The sequence below is a fragment of the Pleurodeles waltl genome, chromosome 7 (assembly GCF_031143425.1).
Source record: "Pleurodeles waltl isolate 20211129_DDA chromosome 7, aPleWal1.hap1.20221129, whole genome shotgun sequence".
Classification (NCBI taxonomy): Eukaryota; Metazoa; Chordata; class Amphibia; order Caudata; family Salamandridae; genus Pleurodeles; species Pleurodeles waltl.
In genome coordinates this window covers 1,424,146,553-1,424,165,711 of record NC_090446.1, presented here as the reverse complement: position 1 = coordinate 1,424,165,711, position 19,159 = coordinate 1,424,146,553, and the positions used below count along the sequence as shown (strand labels likewise).

Genomic DNA, 19,159 nt, shown 5'->3' with positions numbered 1-19,159 from the left:
TTGCATCGGAAATCCAGCCGCACAATGATCCGAAACCCATGCAGTGCGGGTTGCAATCTCACCAGCCTCCATCAGCTATGCTGCTCGTCGTTTCTCCAGCTCCGTGCGTCGATTCTTTGGTCGCGAAGCCGGCAGCGTGTCGATTTTCCAGCCGCAGATCGGAATCGCCACAATCTTTTCACCGCACGGCCATCTGTGCGTGGATTTCTTCCTTTTAGGCTGCCAGCTTCTCCTTTCAGGGTCCCAGGAACTGGATGGGCACCACAGGGCAGAGTAGGAGTCTCTACAGAGACTCCAGGTGCTGGCAGAGAGAAGTCTTTGCTGTCCCTGAGACTTCAAACAACAGGAGGGAAGCTCTAAATCAAGCCCTTTGAGATCTTCACAAGATGGAATGCACACAAAGTCCAGTCTTTGTCCTCTTACTCTGGCAGAAGCATCAACTGCAGGATAGCTCCACAAAGCACAGTCACATGCAGGACAGCTCTTCTTCCTCAGCTCTTCGGCTCTTCTCCAGGCAGAGGTTCCTCTTGGTACCCAGAAGTGTTCTAAAGTCTGTGGTTTTGGGTGCCCTTCTTTACCCATTTTCTCCTTTGAAGTAGGCCTACTTCAAAGTAAAGTCTCTTCTGAATGTGAAATCCTGCCTTGCCCAGGCCAGGCCCCAGACACTCACCAGGGGGTTGGAGACTGCATTGTGTGAGGGCAGGCACAGCCCTTTCAGGTGTCAGTGACCACTCCTCCCCTTCCTCCTAGCACAGATGGCTCATCAGGAAATGCAGGCTACACCCCAGCTCCCTTTGTGTCACTGTCTAGTGTGAGGTGCAACCAGCCCAACTGTCAAACTGACCCAGACAGGGAATCCACAAACAGGCAGAGTCACAGAAATGGTATAAGCAAGAAAATGCCCACTTTCTAAAAGTGGCCTTTTCAAACACACAATCTTAAAATCAACATTACTACAAGATGTATTTTTAAATTGTGAGCTCTGAGACCCAAAACTCCACATGTCTATCCGCTCCCAAAGGGAATCTACACTTAAATCAGATTTAAAGGTAGCTCCCATGTTAACCTATGAAAGGGACAGGCCTTGCCACAGTGAAAAACGAATTTAGCATTTTTTCACTGTCAGGACATATAAAACACATTACTATGGGGGTCATTCTGACTCCCGCCGGCCGCGGTAACCGCAGGGCCGGCGGGAGCCGCCAGAATACCGCTGCGCGGTCAGAAGACCGCCGCGGTTATTCTGAGTTTCCCGCTGGGCGGGCGGGCGACCGCCAGAAGGCTGCCCGCCCGCCCAGCGGGAAACCCCCTTCCACGAGGATGCCGGCTCCGAATGGAGCCGGCGGAGTGGAAAGGGTGCGACGGGTGCAGTTGCACCCGTCGCGATTTTCAGTGTCTGCATGGCAGACACTGAAAATCTTGGTGGGGCCCTGTTACGGGGGCCCCTGCAGTGCCCCTGCCGTTGGCATGGGCACTGCAGGGGCCCCCAGGGGCCACACAACACCCCTTACCGCCATCCTGTTCCTGGCGGCCAAAACCGCCAGGAACAGGATGCCGGTAAGGGGGTCGGAATCCCCATGGCGGCGCAGCAAGCTGCGCCGCCGTGGAGGATTCCCCAGGGCAGCGGGAAACCGGCGGTACACTGCCGGTTTCCCATATCTGACCGCGGCTGTACCGCCGCGGTCAGAATGCCCATGGGAGCACCGCCAGCTTGCTGGCGGTGCTCCCGCAGTCGTTGGCCCTGGCGGTTGTCTACCGCCAGGGTCAGAATGACCCCCTATATGTCCTACCTTAACCATACATTGCACCCTGCCCTTGGGGCTACCTAGGGCCTTCCTTAGGGTTGCCTTACATGTAAGAAAAGGGAAGGATTAGGCCTGGCAAGTGGGTACACTTGCCAAGTCGAATTTACAGCTAAAACTGCACACACAGACACTGCAGTGGCAGGTCTGAGATGATTACAGAGCTACTTATGTGAATGGCACAACCAGTGCTGCAGGCCCGCTAGTAGCATTTGATTGACAGGTCCTGGGCACCTCTGGTGCGCTGTACTAGGGGCTTACTAATAAATCACATGTGCCAATCATGGATAAGCCAATTACATACACATTTTGTAAAGGAGCACTTGCACTTTAGCACTGGTTAGCAGTGGTAAAGTGCTCAGAGTAACAAAAACAGCAAAATCAGAGTCCAGCACACATCAGCAACCTGGGAAACAGAGGCAAAAAGTTAAGGGAGACCACGCCAAGGATGAAAAGTCTAACACTACTGTTTTTACAGAGCAATAATCAGGGATGGCTATTTGATCTCTATTGTGGTTTTGACAAATGTGTAATATTATATCAAGTCTCAGCTACCCTGGAGACCACTGTATAAACACCACAAAAATACACCACACAGGTTTAGAAAAATATATAATATTTATCTGATTAAAATAAGGTCAAAACGATAAAGGTGCAAAAAGGGCAAGTTGAAATATGAATTTCAAGAGTTGGAATATAGCCTTTAGGTACGTAACAAACAGTTAATGCTTGGGTTTTCAAAGTACCCGGTGTGCATCAAAAATTACATGCACGGAGATCGCAGAGGAGGATGTTGCGTGGAAAAAGAGAGGGTGTGAGTCGGATTTTCCAGCACCCACAGACGATGCATTGTTTCTTTTCCTTTCCCGCAACACGGGACTTGTGTCTTTTCTTAGACGTGCGATCCGGGTTCCTCACTGCGGTGCGGGGATCTTCGTTGCACGCAGGGACAATGTGTGGAAATATTGGGCATGTGGGATGAAGTCACAGGCTTACGTCATTCCAATAGTGCAATGCGTCAGATTTTCTGTCGCACGGCAGGCGCTGCGTCGACCTTCACTCGGGAAGTCGGGCTGCGTCATTCCGGTTCGGCTGTGCTGCGATTTTCTCGTCCCGGTGCAGGCTGTGCATCATTTCCAGCAGGCTGTGCATCGAATTTTCAGCGCACAAGGACTTCTTTGCAGAAAGTGAAGTCTTTTTGGCCCTGAGACTTCAGCAACAGGAGGCAAGCTCTATACAAGCCCTTGGAGAGCACTTCTCAGCAGCCAGAGGCCAGCAAGGCAGCAGGGCAACAGCAAGGCAGCAGTCCTTTACAGCAAAGCAGTCCAGGTGAGTTCTTGCCTCCTGTTTTCCAAAGTCTCAAGGACGAAAAAGACTTTCAACTCACCTGCTACAGTGCCTGGACCTGTCTTCAACCAGCTCCTGCCCCCAAGAGGCACTTTTTGAGACCTAGGACCTTGGAAGTGTTTTTTGGCTCCTGAAATCAAGGCACACTTGCACCTGTACCACGCTGCTCGCCCCAAAAATCAGCGTAAGCTCAGCAAATTTGTCTCTTTGCACAGCAAGCATTGATAGTCATGACTGTAAGGCTCCAGTCCTCCCATATGCAACACCTAGCTGACACTTCGTGCCCGCAGATCACCACCAGCGACACTCTTCTTTTTCCCAGCGAACTTCTTCCCCACTAACAGACTCATGGCTCAATTCTTGAGAAGGTAAAATCCAAGCATGACTTGTCTAGGACTTTGTCAAACCCATGCTTCATCACGGTCAGCCTGAACCTTTGGATTTAACCCAGTCTAGCGCAACCAGATAGCTCAGTTTGAGACTTCATGGTTTTACGTGCTACATTTCAGTTTATTCTTTAAAAATTCATATGTCTACTTCTACTGTTTGGACTTTTGTTGTTTTGGTCTTGTTTTGTTCATTAAATAAAGCTCTATTGTTCTAACCAGGTGTGGTGATGTTTTTGTGTAGTGTTTTCACAGTTTTACTGGTTGAAGTGTAGCACAAATACTTTATACATTGCCTCTTAAGCCTGACTGCTCTGTGGCAAACTATCAGAGGATGAGCACAGGCTAACCTAGGGTGTGTTTGTGACTTATCCCAACTAGGATTGTGGTTCCTGCTTGGGAAGGGTGAATACCTCTGCCAACCTGAAACTCAATTACTGAATATTTGAAGGATGTGTTAAGAATACATCTTGCAGACATATGCGCTATCATACCACACCTAAAACATTGAAAACAGAGATGCAAGTTGAGCAAATTAGTGATGAAGTGTCTCAAATCAAGTACTGGAAAGGGCGTTGGCTCAAATAATGCAATCATCAGAAATGACTAAAAACAGCATTTGGTGCCCCAGGGTATATATTGTACTACGTAAATACTAGCGCTGAGATAATCTGCTCATTCCCAGCCGACCTGTGGTGGAAGAACTTTGGCAGTGCTAAAGTCGACAAGAGGTAAGTTTCAGTTCGCACTGCTTTCGAGCTCTTAAATTAATGTCATTCCGTGACTTGGGTTTCATTAACATGTTTTCAAATTCGCTGTTTTCAGCAATGTCTGCGACCAAAATGTTTAATTTCAGTATGTGATGAAACCGTGGCAATATATTCAACAAGTGAGAATTCCTCATGAGAATTGGTGGTTATCTGCCATTTCTCTTTTATTTCTTAAACACCATTCCAATAATTAAATTTAATTGTCCTCCATTTAATTAAATTGTTTTAGTATGTTTACATTTTTCGACTAAACTGCCTAACAGCAAAGCAGCCAAAGCATCCTAAGAACCTGTTTAGAGAATGAGTGTACCATGGCGCGAAACAGAGTATTAAAATTAGGGTGAGAGTAAATAATTGACTGCCACAATCCGAACTCTGGACTACAAGAACAGAAAAAGTCACAGACTACTGGTGACAAATGACAGAGAAAAAGAAGACATACACAAAAGACAGAGCAAGAATTAGAAACTAAAAAACACTTAGGCCCTCATTATGACATAGGCGGTAAATGCTGCCTACCGCCACAGCGACGGCCGCCAAAAGACCGTCGCTGTGGCTACCAGCCGACCCATATTATGACCATAGCCAGAATTCTGCCAGAAGGCTGGAGGAATTCCAGCTATGGTCATGGCGGGGAATGGAAGTAAGGTGGTGCGGCTGCCAGCAGGAGCGCCACGCCAATAGACCGCCGCAGACCGTATCATGACCCATGATCCGGTCTGGCAGTGTTCTGCTGGCAGACGCTGCTGCTGGCAGCAGCGCCCCGTCCTGTCTCCTGCCGGAGGACTTCCTGCAAGCAGGTAAGTTGGGTGCTCCGACAGGCGAGGAATTGGGGGGGATGTTGTGTGTGTGTTAGTGTCTGTGTGCGTGTATGCAGGTGTGGGGTGTGTGGAATGCGTGTGCACATGAATGAATGTGAGTGTGCATGTATGTTTTGATGTGTGAATGCGTGTGTGCTTGTATGTATGTCATTGTATGTGGATGTGTGAGTGCATGGATGTATGCATGCGTCGGTGAATGTGCATATGTGTGTGTGTCTGCGTGTGCATGTCTGTTCGTGTAGGTGTGTGTATGTTGGGGGGACGTAAGCGGGAGGGGAAGGTTGGGGAAGGACTCTGGTGAGGGGAAGGGGGCAGGTGAGACCCCTATCATTCCCTGGCACTGATAGTGCCTACCGCCATGGTTTTCGTGATGGTAAAAAAGCCACGGAAACCATGGCGGTGGGTGGGGTCATATTACTGCTGGCGGCCTAGTGACGGCCGCCAGGCTGGAGACTGTAGTCTCCAAGCCCAGCTGTCGTTACTGCCGTGGTGGTCGGTGTGGTACATTGGTGGTTCGGCTTTTGCCAAACCGCCAATGTCATAATATGGCGGTATGTTCCGCCAGCCTGTTGGTGGTACTACCGCCACTATAACACCGACCGCCGGGGTCGTAATTACCCCCTTAGTGCCTCATTTAAGAGGCCCATGGCGCAGGGCGGTGCAGCAAGTGCCCAACAACCATTTTACCCTTCCAGCTATGTATATGGGGAAGAGAAATATGCCTCAACACCTACAAAAGACAATTAGATGATATTTTTGCAAGCAGCAGGAAGAAAAGTTAACTAGACCGTAAAGGTGCTGTACAAGCGCCATTTGATATCCCAAGTTCCCTCTCAGTCACTCATGAACCCATGCCTTATAAAAACAAATCCACATCGCGTACATATGGTTACTCAACTTCTTTTTTTTTGCAGGACAGCTTGACCCTTAGAATGGTGAAGACAACTTACTTTCTTCTTGGGCTGGCAGCAGGTGAGTGGAAACCAAGCTTAAGGGAGAGAGCCTGGAAGATCAAATAGAAGAGTAGATTATAATTTAGGATCACACGCCCTCTTGTTCTCAACCCCTGCACCTTCAGAGTGTAGGGGTTGTGAGGCTAATAGCCCTATTACTGGGAGGGACTTGAATTTTGTTTTCCATTTTTTAACAAATCATAGAACAAGTCCAAATTGTGTATTGTGTAATCTCATATTCTATTGAGTTGGCGAATGACTTCTAGCTATTGATTGCTCGCTTGTCTAACAGTTAGTCCTTGACCTCCGGAACAGCACTGCCATCATCTCCTTTACTAATAACTGCTATGATTCTCTTTATGGCACTTTCATTACTTGCTTGCAAAACTATAGGTGTTAGAAATGGGGTTTTTGGTTGGCAGTCAGGTTGCCCTCTGTCCAACCAAGAACCCTCACTCTAGTCAGGGTAAGTCACACACAATCCAAAATCAGCCTGTGCCCACCCTCCGGTAGCTTGGCACGAGCAGTCAGGCTTAACTTAGAAGGCAATGTGTAAAGCATTTGTGCAATAAATCATACAATACCATAATATAACACCACAAAAATACACCACACAGTGTTTAGAAAAATATATAATATTTATCTGGGTATTTGCAGGTCAAAACAATCAAAGTTGCAATGTGAATTTGTAAAGATATCGCTAAAAAGTGATATAAGGTGTCTTAAGTCTTTAAAAAGTAAACAATGGGGGTCATTACAACCTCAGCGGTCTTGCAAAAAGAGCGCTGAGGCTGCGGGAGACAAAATACCGCCATTGCCGGCGGTATTCCTGGCTCCCTATTATGACATTTCCGCTGGGCCAGCGGACAGTAACAGTGTTACTGTCCGCTGGCCCAGCGGAAATGTCACATCAACATTGCTGCCGGCTCGTAATAGAGCCGGCGGCAATGCTGATGTGCAGCGGGTGCAGTAGCACCCGTCGCGCATTTCACTGCCCGAAATTCGGGCAGTGAAATGCGTGATGGGACTATGCCTGGGGGCCCCTGCACTGCCCATGCCAAGTGCATGGGCAGTGCAGGGGCCCTCAGGGGCACCCCAAGTCGCCTTACCGCCAGCCATTCCATGCCGGTGTTTACCGCCACAGGCTGGCGGTCGGGGACTCATAATCCCCAGGGCAGCGGTGCTTGCACCGCTGCCCTGGGGATTATGACTGCCAGGCGGAAGCCTGGAGGTATGTTGGAGAGGCTGGCGGTATGGCCGTGGCTATTGCGCCACGGTCATAATTGCTGGCGGAAACCGCCACCTTACCGCTGGCCACCAGGGTCGTAATGACCCCCAAAGTCTCTTTCAAGCACAAAGGTTTGGAGTGGAAAATCTCCGCAGAGGGCTGCAGAAGAGGAGAGGCGTGGAAACATGGTGTGTGCGTTGGTTACGCCCCTTCACACACGGACTTGCGTCGTTATTTTTCACGCGGGAGACGTGCGTCATTCTACGGGAGGAAAAATGGTGTGTGCGCCGGTTGCGCCCCTTCACACACGGACTTGCGTCATTATTTTTTACTCGAGGAAGACGTGCGTCATTTTCTGGCACGCGGACCGTCTCCTTCTATGGGTCGCGGGGATTACCAGATGTCCCGGGTCTGTGCGTGGATTCTCCTGCTTGTTTTCCGGCTGCTCGTCGTTCCGCGAGGCTGTGCGTCGAAGTTTCGATCTTACGACAGGCGCCGTGTCGATTTCTCCTCTGGAAGTCGGGCAGCGTTGTCCTTGCAAGGCCGTGCGTCGAAGTTCTGTTTGTACCGAAGGCGTTGCGTCGATCAGCGTTTTGGGGTTGTCTGAGTGAAATGCACAAGGGAACTGTCAAGTAACCTAGCCAGATGTGGATTGTAAGGCACAGAAGGATTTGAGTGTAGAGAAGTGCTCACTTTCTAAAAGTAGCATTTCTAAAATAGAAATATAAAATCCACCTTTACCAGTAAGCAGGAATTTGTATCACCATACTGGTCAACTAAATATGACCTGTTTACCCCTTTCTGATCAGAATCTACCACTCAAACAGTATATGAGGGTAGCCCTAATGTAGGCTTATAAAAGGAGCAGGCTTCACAGTAGTGGAAAACGAATTTCGGAGCTTTACACTACCAGGACATGTAAACTACACAGTTACATGTCCTGCATTTTACCTACATGGCACAATGCCCTATGGGTTACCTAGGGCATACCTTAGGATTGACTTATATGTAGAAAAAGGGGACTTTAAGGCTTGGCAAGTACTTTTAAATGCCAAGTCGAAGTGGCAGTGAAACTGCGACACACAGGCCTTGCAATGGCAGGCCTGAGACATGGTTAGAGGGCTACTTATGTGGGTGGCTCAACCGGTGCTGCAGCCCACTAGTAGCATTTAAGTCACAGGCCCTGGCACATGTAGTGCACTTGACTAGGGACTTACAAGTAAACTAAATAAATCAATTGGGTATGAGCCAATGTCACCATGTTTTAAGGAGAGAGCATATGCACTTTAGCACTGGTTAGCAGTGGTAAAGTGTGCAGAGTCCTAAAGCCAACAAAAATTAGGTCAGAAAAAGAGAATGAGGAAGGCAACAAGTTTGGGGGTGACCCTGCAGAAAGGACATTTCCAACACTTACCCCACCCTGTCCTCAAAGTTTTTGACACTAGTACAGCAAAGCACTACAAAAATGTTGATGCTTTTGTCCTAACGACTTCCATGGTGCTCTGTATTGTAAATATGGCACAACCATGGTGTCGTTAGTAGGCAGGGGCAACATAAGAAAAGTGGCCCATCGGGACTGATGCACCACTTTCTTGTCCATATTCTCCTAAATTACAGCAAAATCCAAATTACAGAAGGGCCATTTCGTAACACCAAATTGCTCTGGGGGATGCAAAAAGTGGGCATACATGCCGTTGCACTACTGGGGCAATTTCTGTGAACCTTTCCTATGTGTGCCGGTGACTAAACAATTGGTTGAAGTAAATAATGTCTGTTTTTTATAACCTGACCTATGACCTGATAGACCTAATAGATTTGATCCAAAATCTCATTTCACCCCTTATATAATTGGATGAATCCCCCTTGGTTTAGTATTACGTTTTCATAGTGATATCTTTGGTGGGGATCAGAAAAAGGTCTTTGTGAGTAGTACTTTGTATGGTGTCCAATGAAATGTCAAATACTTTCCATTTTACTATTTGATTTACAATTGATTTACTTTCTGTTGCCGCAAACTAAACGACATATTGATCCTTGGTGTATTTCTAGCATGGTGATCCTAATTTGTTTGTTTATCGATAAAGAAATTTGCAAAAAGATAAGTTATAATGTGGTGCTTCCATTTTTGTTTATATTTCAGTGCTGATTGCGATGCTTGGAACTATAAAGTGTAATGACGATGATGATGGCGAAGATGACGATAGTAAGTAAACATCACACATGTATCATTCTGGGTGCAGGGACCCATTACTGTTCATGCCTTATTTTGTATCATAGTATATTATCTTTTCACAATTAAATTGATCAAATGAATCTACTTTGTGGTGTCACTATGAAAGGTTTGTTTACATGGAGGCAATGCCAAGGCTATCGCAAAGAAGAGGGTAAGGGATAGGAGTAGTGGCAGTCGTAGGGTTGAAGAAAATGGCAAAACAGTAATTGTCAGAGGTTGATCTTTGCATTCAGTTTAATTATATTTTCCAAATCAAGACTGAGGTTTCTTCCTTTTGCTTTTGTTATTATTTTCTTTCTTGTAACTCTTCCTCTCATTCCATACTCTCCCTTTGGTCTTTCTTTTCTGTTGTGCTCACTTTCTCCCTCTCTCTCTTAGGGCATAGCTGTCTGTCTGGACTGAATCTGATCATTTGCAGCTCAGCGACTGCATCTCCCAAAAACCCACCTCTGAGCTGCTTTTCCTTAATACTTTAGCAATCTCACGTCGAGTGAGTCTCCTGCAGGAGATGGTGACAGGAGATGGTGAGATGCCTGGGTCATGGCAGAGGGTTTGGCCACACTCCAGTAACAACTACTGCAATGTGTTGTGGCAATCACACTCCCTAAGAAGTGGTCAGCAGAGATATTAATCACAAAACATCGATGCGTCCCCTTGCTAGAGGGGTGGATGCCTTCAAGCACTAACATTAGGGGCTATTTCCATTGTGCGTCAATCACACCTTCATAAGAAAGTGGCTACAACTCTGAAATTGATGTGTTCTACCAGTATATGTAACACCTTTTACATGTATAAATTGCATATTCCAGTCATGTTATTTGCAATCTATTCATGTCAAATATGATACAAATACCTTTGAGTATCTATCACATATTGCTATATGCATTTGTCTGCAGCTCTTGTGACATTTCTAGCATCTCCTTCCTTGCTAACCAGCTTATTTTTGGTGATTTTTGTTGGCAATCTTGCATCCTCTTGTGAATCGTTGTGGTACTATCTTACGAATAGGAAGTCCTTATGTACATCTCACCAACAAGGCCTCTGGCCTCAGCACTGACTTCATGGATCTTTCCTTATTGCTCCAAGTTACAATGTTCATAATGTTGACTTGTTCCCTCCTCTACTAATTGTTGTCACCTTCTTCTTATGTTGCTGCTACATTGTCTCTGGGTAGGTTTAAATTCAGAAAGAACAAAACATGCATGCAGTTAACTGGACTGATAACCAGTGGAAAGACAAACCTTAGTCTTGAAATGAGTTGACTTTTTCCCCAAAATGTTAAACATTATTGTGCTGAGGTAGTAAAAGATAACTGGAACAGTGCATATATGGGGTCTGATTTAATAAAAGTGGTGCTGCATGCACTGCAACACCACTTTTCTTAAGCCCCATAGCGCCCCCCCCCAACGCCACAATGTGTGCGTCATATTCAAGATACTCTGCACTATTTCAGTAGTTATGGAACTAGCGTCAAAATCTTTGATGCTGGTTTGGCGCTTTGGAGGCTTAGCGTAAAAAATTTGGACTCTAACCCTGCAAAACACATTGAGGCCCAAGCATTAAAATCTTTTAGATTTCTTTGCACCATTTTTTAAACCCCCCTAAAGGAGGAACGCCCGCCTGGCATGCATTATACCAGGTGCAGGCATAATGTGGCGCAAGGAGTTATAAAGTGGTGCAAGGAATGCATTGCGCCACTTTCTAAATATGGGTCAGTGATTTTGGCCTCGTATGGCCACATTACCATAAAATAAATTATGTTAATGTGGTGCAAGGAGGCGCTAGGCCCGCATAAATCTGGACTATAGTCTTTTGCAGCACCAAAGTACCACCAAAGTCAATAGATAAAAAGAAATACAATTTCCACTAAATATTCTATTTTATTGATTTCAATTCCACAACATGGTGCAGATCTGATGTAGGAATCAGGCAACATTTAAAAAAAATCAATGTTATTTGTTTTTAAACAACTTCTGATGTAACAATTCAGCTACAGAAGTCGACATGGGGAACAGCTGTGCAGTGAAACAATACAAAGCCTCCAGAGTATGTTTTTGAGCAGTTCAGTTTTTGAATAAATACTGTCTTCCAAAAACACAGCCTTAGTCACTTGCAGGAAGTGATTGGAAATACATGTCACAATCTTCGGAACTTGTAGTGAACAGTCTGTGCTTCAAGGGTCGCAAGCTTCCAGGAACTTATCATACTCGTCTTGAGGTGAAACACCATGGATTTCCATGAGAGAGAGACTTTTTTACCACTCACAGCCAGGTATTCAGTTACTAATGATTTTCACAGGGCATCTTAGTACACCCATGGGTATATTTACTAATAATTCCTGCAATGAGGCGTAGCATTGTGTGGACAGGAAAAAGATGAACAGCTCCATATTTATCAAGATATAGCACTATTCAGCTCCTTCTATGCACTGACACATGTGTGGCTGCCTAGTGGTGATGCAGCTACTTTGTGCATGGTTCAAGGGGTGATGCCTTACTGCACAAAGACAATCTCTAGTGGCATATTTCTCTTTCTTTGCGTGCTGCATAAAACAGCACACATGGAAAGAGGAAGTCAGAAGGAGAAAAGAAGATATTACTCTCCTTGTTACGCCTCTGTCAGGTAGCTGCACCATTTTTGTGTGCAAATCTGGGTGTGTGTCAAAATCCATGCTTGGCTGCGCAGGTACACCCATGTAATACCTATCCAATGCAAAGTAACTCAGGTTCAGTCTAAAGTCAAAGGCTCCCTCTTGTCAATGAAACTCTAATACATATATGGTACAACCTTCTTGAGAAACCAAATTCAGCCAATCCACAAAAAACATTTGTCTATTCAATCACTTTACAATTGGTTAAGTTCCTTTCTGCTAGAAAAACAGAGCCCCTACCTTCTGCCCCATCCTTGCTTCTCATACAGCACGAGGCTCAGGTCAGAGCCTTGAGATCTCTGTGAGTCGAAAACATGCTATGCTTGGATGCTGCTGTATTGTACTAAATCTGATAAATATTAATACTAGAAGCTGTTCTTAAAAATGCATTGATATATGATTATAAACGACAGTGCACTAGGACATTTTGATAAATGATCTATATTAATACTATCATTTCCCTTTTAGAAAAGTGTGATGAGAACATGGAATTCTCACCCTGTGGTAGATCCTGTCAAAGAACCTGTCAGAATATTTCCAATATGGGGCCAACTAAGAGCTGCACAGAGGAATGCCAGCCAGGATGCTCATGTGTGTTTGGTTATGTCCTACAGAATGGGAAATGCATACCTGAAAAGAACTGTCCCTGTCCGGAGAACGCAGAATATAAGGAGTGTGGCGGGGTCTGCCGATTTACTTGTGAAGATGTGGCCAACATGGGGGCTCTGAAGATTTGCCCAAAGATCTGCACTGGAGGATGTGCCTGCAAGGATGGTTATGCCTTACAATCTGGTAAATGCGTCCCACAGAAAGAGTGTCCCTGCAAGGAAAATGGGCAAAACAATGACTGTGACACTTGTCGGAGAACCTGCGAGGATGTGGCTAATAACGTCACTGCAAAACCTTGCACTAAGGAATGCAAGAACAGATGCTTCTGTAATAAGGGATATGTCTTAAACTCCACTGAATGTGTCCTTGAGAAGGAATGTCCCTGCAATAACCACGCACACTATGAGACCTGTGGCACTGCATGCCCAATCACATGTGATAATCCACCAAAATCTTGCACAGAGCCATGTGTGCCAGGGTGCTTCTGCGACAAGGGCTATGTGAAGTCTCGTAACACGTGTGTACGTCCAGAGCAGTGCCCCAGAATATTCACCTCATAAAGCGGTGGGGCAATGTCTTCATGTCTCTCTGAATTCTATCTAGGATGTAAACATACCTGATTCACAATGGTAAACTTATAAATGTAGAATCAAGGGGATTTTTCTGCAAAGCAAAACAGATAAAATAAATGTACTCCACTGAAATAACGTTGTACATCAGGGACTTCCAAGTTAAAAAAATAGAAGTGTGATTAAGAATATCATAGAAAACGGTAGCAGAGTTAAGGTTTCTACAAAAACTACACATTCAAGGCATGCTAGTGTACGTTTTTTGCGAATAAACTCATGGTGAATTCCTTTCTTATCTGTGCACTCTCCCCTACACACAAATCTCCACTTCGCATGTAAATATCTCATTGCATAAGTGGCACAGGCAAAACAAAACACCATATCCCCAACTCTGCAATGATAATGTCCAAGCCTTAGGTCTGCAGTGTCTGGGATTTGTAAACACTGTCGTGCTCTGATACCAGTTATTCTCTGGGGGAGCATTAACTAGAAAACAAACAATACAAAGTTACTAAAAGTCACACTTTCGTGGTCTATCATTCACAATGCACATACCAGCGAAAATACTCCATATCGTGTGATTGCAATGCTCTGTGTGTTGGGAGTTGGGAGCCTTTAAGAGTAAAAGATAAACTATAGTTTCTAATAAGCATTATAATGGCGGTTAAAAGCTTGAGCTGGCTGACTTCGCTCTGATTCATTCAACATTAATATGTTCATCTAACTTGAACATTCTTTCGAAGTGGAATGAATTAAATATTTAGATCTCTGCTGTAGAGATGTATTTGTAGTGTCTATGCCAAAAGTTACAATCTCATTAAGGTAGCTCAGTAGGTAAGGTGCTAGGTTTGCGAGTACATACAGGTTTTCCCCCTCATGAAAGGCTCAGTGAGTTATGTATGTGCCTGTAGGAGAGCACCAAATGCAACATGAAAAAAGGAAACAGCATTCAACAAAATGTGGGCCTCATTTACAAAGTTTTGGCGCAGGGCAGTGTCGCAAGCCTTTTTGCTTCTCTGCCCTGCATGAAAACAAAACGGTAGGAATGCGCCATATCTGCAAGATACCGTGCATTCCTGTACTTGTACCCTGCACTGCCTCACAAGTTGCTGCACTGCGCCAATGCAAGCACCCTTGCACCATGCTGCAAGGATGCCTCCGTTGCAGTGATGATTTTTTTTAATGCAGGAAGGCACAACTTCCTGCACAAAAAGTGCAGGAGGGGATACCTTCCTCCACAAAAACAATCACAAGAGGAATTTTCCTCCTGGTATGTGCGCTGGGCAGCACACATGGAAAGAGGAAAAAACAGGGAAATATAATGTTATTTCTCCCCATTATGCCACCCTTACGCCACCCTGGGGGCGGCGTAGGAAACTGACGCATTCCCGGGTTTACAAAAACTTGTAAATCTGGAAATGCGTCAGATTCCATGGGTGTTGCCTGGGGCCACCCACAACAACACCCATGGAATGGCCCTTTCAAGCATGCATGAAAGGGGGCGGCATATCAACAAGGACATGTAAAGCCACACAAAGTGGCTTTGAGCGGCCTTGTAGATATGGCCTTGCAGCCTGTCCCGCCTGTGCACTGGCGGCACAGGCCGTTTGTAAATGTAATCTGCATGTAAAGTCCCATTAAAATCCTTTCCAAGACTCTTGAAAAAGTGGTCTTTCCCCCATCCAGTCTAATGAGTTTTCAAATCCACTCTGCCATAATACATTGCTTATGGAGGAAACACCACTTAAAGAGATCTTCAAAATGTACCATTTATGGTGCTGGCGGAATGTACTTGGTGTGTTTCTCACTCTATGTTCAAATGTCTCCTAAAACATCTTGCTTTGGCCTAGTTTGCTGAACTAATGCACTATTTATCACTGCTTGCATTCACATATCCTTAAGGTATGTCCTACACAGAAATAAATAATCGTGCTGGTCTCATTTGGTCATATATGTACATTTTATTCCTCTAACTACTTCAGCTACACCTCTACATGGCATGACATGCCCAGCTGTATTCATTCCCAGCTGTATTAATCCCAGGCGCCATTACCATTTGTTATCCAGATACAGAGGTTGCTTAGAGGCCCATTTTATTTTATATTCCTCCATTAACAACACTTTTCCGTCAGACCAATATTTGGTGTTTTTTTTCGTCCAGATGCTGCTCAATAAATGAAAATAAATTCTTAGAAACATTGACATTCCTTGCGGTGTGACGTTTTTGACTCTAATATTGGGCGTTGGCAGAATTTTATCAACTCAAGTTCCCCTTGCGCTGCGTGCTCTGAACCCCACCACAACTCATGCCCGATTATGGGCGGTCCATTAACTTTGATGAGCCGGGGCTCACAGGAGTTAGTGGTCCCATTGAATTAAAACGTGTGCGTTTCACCCAGGCAAACAGGTGATAGCAGCAACTAAAATCCTGTAGTGAAGCTCTGGGGAGAACCTGGATATGGACGCAGAAAGTTGGCGAGTAATAGGAGAGGAAGCTGAGTTGTAATTGATTAATGCATTTTGATGTTATATTCGTTTGAGGTGAGTCTTTAAATCTTTTCTAAATTGGAGCATGGTGTGGCAGTCCTGATGAATAAGGGGATGTTGTTCCAGATGATTTGTGCATAGAAAGAAAAAGCCTGTTGTTTAGTTTTTACTTCTTGCACTTATTAGTCTGCAGTATGAAGATATCCTGACTGAGACTGTGGAGACAACAACCAGAGTCTGGTCAACTTGTCTGCAATCTAAGCGTAGATGCATGCGTCGACTTTGAAAATTAAGCAGGTAGTTTGGATGATGTTGCATGCGGGCCAGTGGAGTATCCATCAGGCTTGTGGTGATGTGATAATTGTTGATGAGATGGGCTGTGATATGTATAATGCCCTTAACGGGTGCCTGTGTGGAGTCTGGGAAGCTGAGGAGTAGGGCATTATCAGCATTCAGATGCAAGAGTATAAGGCCATAAACAGGAGTTCGGAAGTCACTTTCTGGAAGAATTTTTAGATTTTCTTTAGAGGAGGGAGCTGGTAACAGGCTGGCTTTGGCTTTTAGGCAAGAATTTCCTTGAGGGAGATGTTGGTGTCCCAGGTGAATCCAAGTGATTTTGCATTTGGTGAGAGTTGTAGTTCAAAACTGCCAGGGTTTATGTCATTGAGCCAAGTTGGTTCTGTATCTTGTTTGTTGTTCTGAATAAATAATAGATATTCTGTTTTGATTGGGTAGAGCTTCAGGTAGGCGCTAGGCATCCATGTCTGGATGATGTGCAAGGAATCTTTGAGGCAGAAATACATTTTTCTTTCAAACATCTAATGCCCTGCAGGAGGAACAGCCCTGAATTTGCTTTTTCATTAAAAAGCTTGCAGGAGGATGAAGGATCCAGCTGGAAAGTGAAGCCTTCTACAAAATATGTATTTTACCAGTCAACGTCAAATTCCAAGACTACAATGCCCATGACTGTGAGTCAGATAAAACACCTGGTGTAGCAATTTCACCTTCAGAAGTAACAATAATCTGTGATCCTGGACGCAAAATATCCTGGGCACTGTATGAAAGCCCCTATGAAATGGGATATTACACCAATGTTTTGTCATCAATTTCCTTGGGAAATTCTCTAATTCTGGTCCATTTTTCTGGAATAAATTCTGCCAGGATTTACTTCCCAAAAAGCTTTCTTGTAAAAACACTTCTACTATTGCCACAGTGTTAGCAATACTATATTAGGCAGACACTCTACTTTCTTCCCATATCTAAAACGCAAGATACCAGGAATGAGGGCTTCTAGATAATGCTATAACCACATGTGTCATTTTAGAACATTACTCAACACTGTAAATTGCAACTGTCTGTACTTTTTACTAAAATTCACAGTAAACAGGTTAGTGAAACTACAGTTATCTGCAAAACATTCCACTTTGTATCAGGTGTGCCCGACCATAAAAAATACATCATTCAATTTCCACACCCATTCCTAAAGTTAGAAAGCTCAAACATTATGCTGAAGACATTGCTTTATTTTTTTAAACCTAAGGTAACTACTATGCTATCTCCTCGGATGTGAGAAAGTGACTATTTTTTATGGTCATTGCAATTTTCTGCTGGCTGATGCTGGTGTGGTTTTGACTATATAAACATGGACACTGCTAATCAGGCCCCAGTGCATGTGTTCTTACGCTTAAAACATATTGAAATTGAGTCCTAAATGTCATATTTAACTTTCTATGATACTATTGTATATGGTGCCAAAGATACACCCATAACATGGAATGGTAAATGTCATCTATGGAATCCTGCACTACTGTGCCATCTGCACAACTGTAGAACAGCTTACCACCCTCATTAAGAGGATGTCAGAACCTGACATGATTTAAAAAAACACTGAAGACTTAGATCTTCCCTGTTTAGTGGTCTTAGGTTCTGTGTGGACTGCCAATTACACAGTTCCATCACTAAGACTGAGACTCACCCCTTCACCCGAGCTGATGACCTCATCAATGGACTAGGCACTGCTAGGTTCCTCAGTCCCCTTGATCTTATATCAGGGTATCTGCAAACTGCTCTGACTAAGGGGGGGGCAAACTGAGGCCAGCATTCTAGACCCCAGAGCACCACTTACGCTTTTAGGTGATGCCCCTTTGTTTAAAGAATGCACCTGCCAGCTTCCAGAATCTGGAGAACAAGGTGCTGGCCGGAATGGAGGCCTTTAGTGCTGCTTACTTCGATGACATAGCTGTCAAAACGAGCAGCTGGGAGGACATTCTCTTCCACCTCGGGGAGGTACATCAGGCTATGCAATAGGCAGGCCTGATTATCAAGTCCTGCAAGTGCCATATAGGTCAGAGCTCTATCGTGTACTTGGGACACCTTGTAGGCGGAGGCAAGATGCATCTCCTCCGGGTCAAAGTAGAGACTATCTTGTCTTGGAACCTACTAAAAATCCAAACAGAAATGAGGACCTTCCTGGGCCTCACTGGATAATATAGAAGTTTGTCAAGGGGTATGGCACCATTGACAGAGCTGATTTACAAGAAGCAGCCCAAGAAGGTGATCTGGACGGAGCCTGATAAAAAGCCTTTGACAACCTCAAAGCGGCCATATAAACAGCACCTATTCTCAACTCCCCTGATATCTCCTAGGAATTTATAGTGCCGGCAGATGTTTCACAGCACGGCAAAGGGACTGCACTGTCACAGTTAAGTGAGGAGGGCCTTGACCAACCTATAGCCTTCAACAGTAGAAGGTTGTTTTCCAGGGAACAGAGGTGGAGAGGTCTAGAGAGAGTCTTTTGTTTTAGTGTGGGCACTCAAGAAGCTAAGAGAAGACCTGTTTGGGGACTCATTTCTGAGTTCAGACAGATCACAGACCCCTCAGACGGCTCATGCTAATGAGGGGTGAGAATCCCTATCTGTTGAGGTGGTCATTCCCCCTGCAGGAAATGGATTTATGATGGAACACAACCCTGGTTCAGACCACTTCAATGCTAATGATCTGTCTGAATTATTCTGTTGTATTAATGAAAACACCCAGTAGGTTGGGCCGTTCTCCCCACTTTCAGATGGGAGTGACACATATTAGACCTGTCAGCCTTAGAGCGGTCTTCCCTCAAATGTTTTACCTTCGCCCCTCCTGTTTTGCAGAATTTGTTTGTTTTTTTAGCTGTAGGACTGGCAACCTGTGCTAAAGTGCTTGTGCTCATTCCCTAAACCATGCTAAAACTGGCTTACTCCTGATTGGCATATTTAATTTACTTAATAAGTCCATAGTAAAGTGGTATAACATATACTGAGGGCCCGTG

General features: G+C 45.0%; 1 protein-coding gene across 1 annotated transcript; it reads left to right on the top strand.

The window, feature by feature from the left end:
* Positions 1–4,222: 4,222 nt before the first annotated feature.
* Positions 4,223–15,570, top strand: LOC138246443 (von Willebrand factor-like). Its single transcript, XM_069201057.1, has 4 exons — positions 4,223–4,266; positions 6,041–6,098; positions 9,448–9,510; positions 12,659–15,570. The coding sequence occupies exons 2-4, from the start codon at positions 6,059–6,061 to the stop codon at positions 13,357–13,359; spliced, it is 804 nt and encodes a 267-aa protein (XP_069057158.1). The 5' UTR covers positions 4,223–4,266; positions 6,041–6,058; the 3' UTR covers positions 13,360–15,570.
* Positions 15,571–19,159: the final 3,589 nt, after the last annotated feature.